Below are 1161 nucleotides of genomic sequence, written 5' to 3'. Positions count from 1 at the left end.
TCTCTGTAGTGTCTGTAGGTCCAGCCTCCTGTGAAGCATGAGTTCTCATCAGCAGAAGCAGCCCTGCACCCCTCCCCCTCAGCTTCAGCAGCAGCAGGTGAAACAGCCCTGCCAGCCTCCACCCCAGGAACCATGTGTCCCCAGAACCAAGGAGCCATGCCACACCAAGGTGCCAGAGCCCTGCCACCCCAAGGTGCCAGAGCCCTGCCATCCCAAGGTGCCAGAGCCTTGCCACCCCAAGGTGCCAGAGCCCTGCCAACCCAAGGTTCCAGAGCCCTGCCAACCCAAGGTTCCAGAGCCCTGTCCTTCAACAGTCACTCCAGCACCAGCTCAGCAGAAGACCAAGCAGAAGTGATGGGATCTACAGCCAAGCAAACCCTTGGGGAGCCGACCACAGGATGCTGAATCCCCTCTCCCATTCTGCTTCTATGCCTTCCTCACAATTAGCATGCTGCCCCTCTGAATCATAACCCTCGCTCTGTGCACCCTCTACAAAAATTTCCCTCGCACAGCTCTGGAGGGTTCTGAGCCTCTGAATGACACTGAGTCTCACTGGCTGAGCTACTCTTCTAACTTCTCAGGACTCACCTAAAGAAGGGTTTAAGGGATCAAGCGGATCTTTCCTGCCCTGCCCATTAAATCACTTTTAACTCCACAGTGGGCTGTGGGTGTCATTTGCTTACTCCACCTTCTTAATTGTTCTTTCAACACAAAGCAGCAAAGGGCCCAAGTGTGGGTGTGTCTGTGTGTGTGTGCACGTCTGTGTGTGCGTGTGTGTGTGTGTGAGGTTGTCTGTGGGCGGGCAGTGGGTCAAGGCCACCTAAAGCCGGTTGCTTTGGGCAGCTTTAGCTAGAGCAGGGCTTCTGCACCGGGGTGAGTCCTACCTGAGTGTAGATGGTGCCGTTTTCAGCTGTCTCTGGCTGAGTTCGGGCTCCCAAGTTGCCCTTTTTGTTTGCTTGGTTCCTTTCTTATTCTTCTTCTTTGAAAGAAATAGTGCTTATACACATTCCAACGTGACTCTCCATACATCCTCCCTTGCTGATGCCCTGACACATGGAGCCAGCTCTGAAACACTCACACAGACCCACACACAGATAACTCCTGCACACACTGACCCCCTCAAACCACACACACACACACACACACACACACACACACACA

General features: G+C 54.0%; 1 protein-coding gene across 2 annotated transcripts in view; it reads left to right on the top strand.

Moving 5' to 3' along the window:
* LOC115300163 (cornifin-B) overlaps nucleotides 1-458 on the top strand; it is a 38224-nt gene extending 37766 nt beyond the window's left edge. For both annotated transcript variants that reach the window (XM_029949793.1, XM_029949792.1), the window contains exon 2: nucleotides 10-458. In XM_029949793.1, the coding sequence (XP_029805653.1) occupies nucleotides 38-355 (318 nt within the window). In that variant the 5' untranslated portion in view covers nucleotides 10-37 and the 3' untranslated portion in view covers nucleotides 356-458. The remainder of the gene's footprint in view (nucleotides 1-9) is intronic.
* Nucleotides 459-1161: the final 703 nt, after the last annotated feature.

The sequence above is a fragment of the Suricata suricatta genome, chromosome 8 (genome assembly GCF_006229205.1).
Source record: "Suricata suricatta isolate VVHF042 chromosome 8, meerkat_22Aug2017_6uvM2_HiC, whole genome shotgun sequence".
Classification (NCBI taxonomy): Eukaryota; Metazoa; Chordata; class Mammalia; order Carnivora; family Herpestidae; genus Suricata; species Suricata suricatta.
This window is presented reverse-complemented; position numbering and strand designations above follow the sequence as displayed.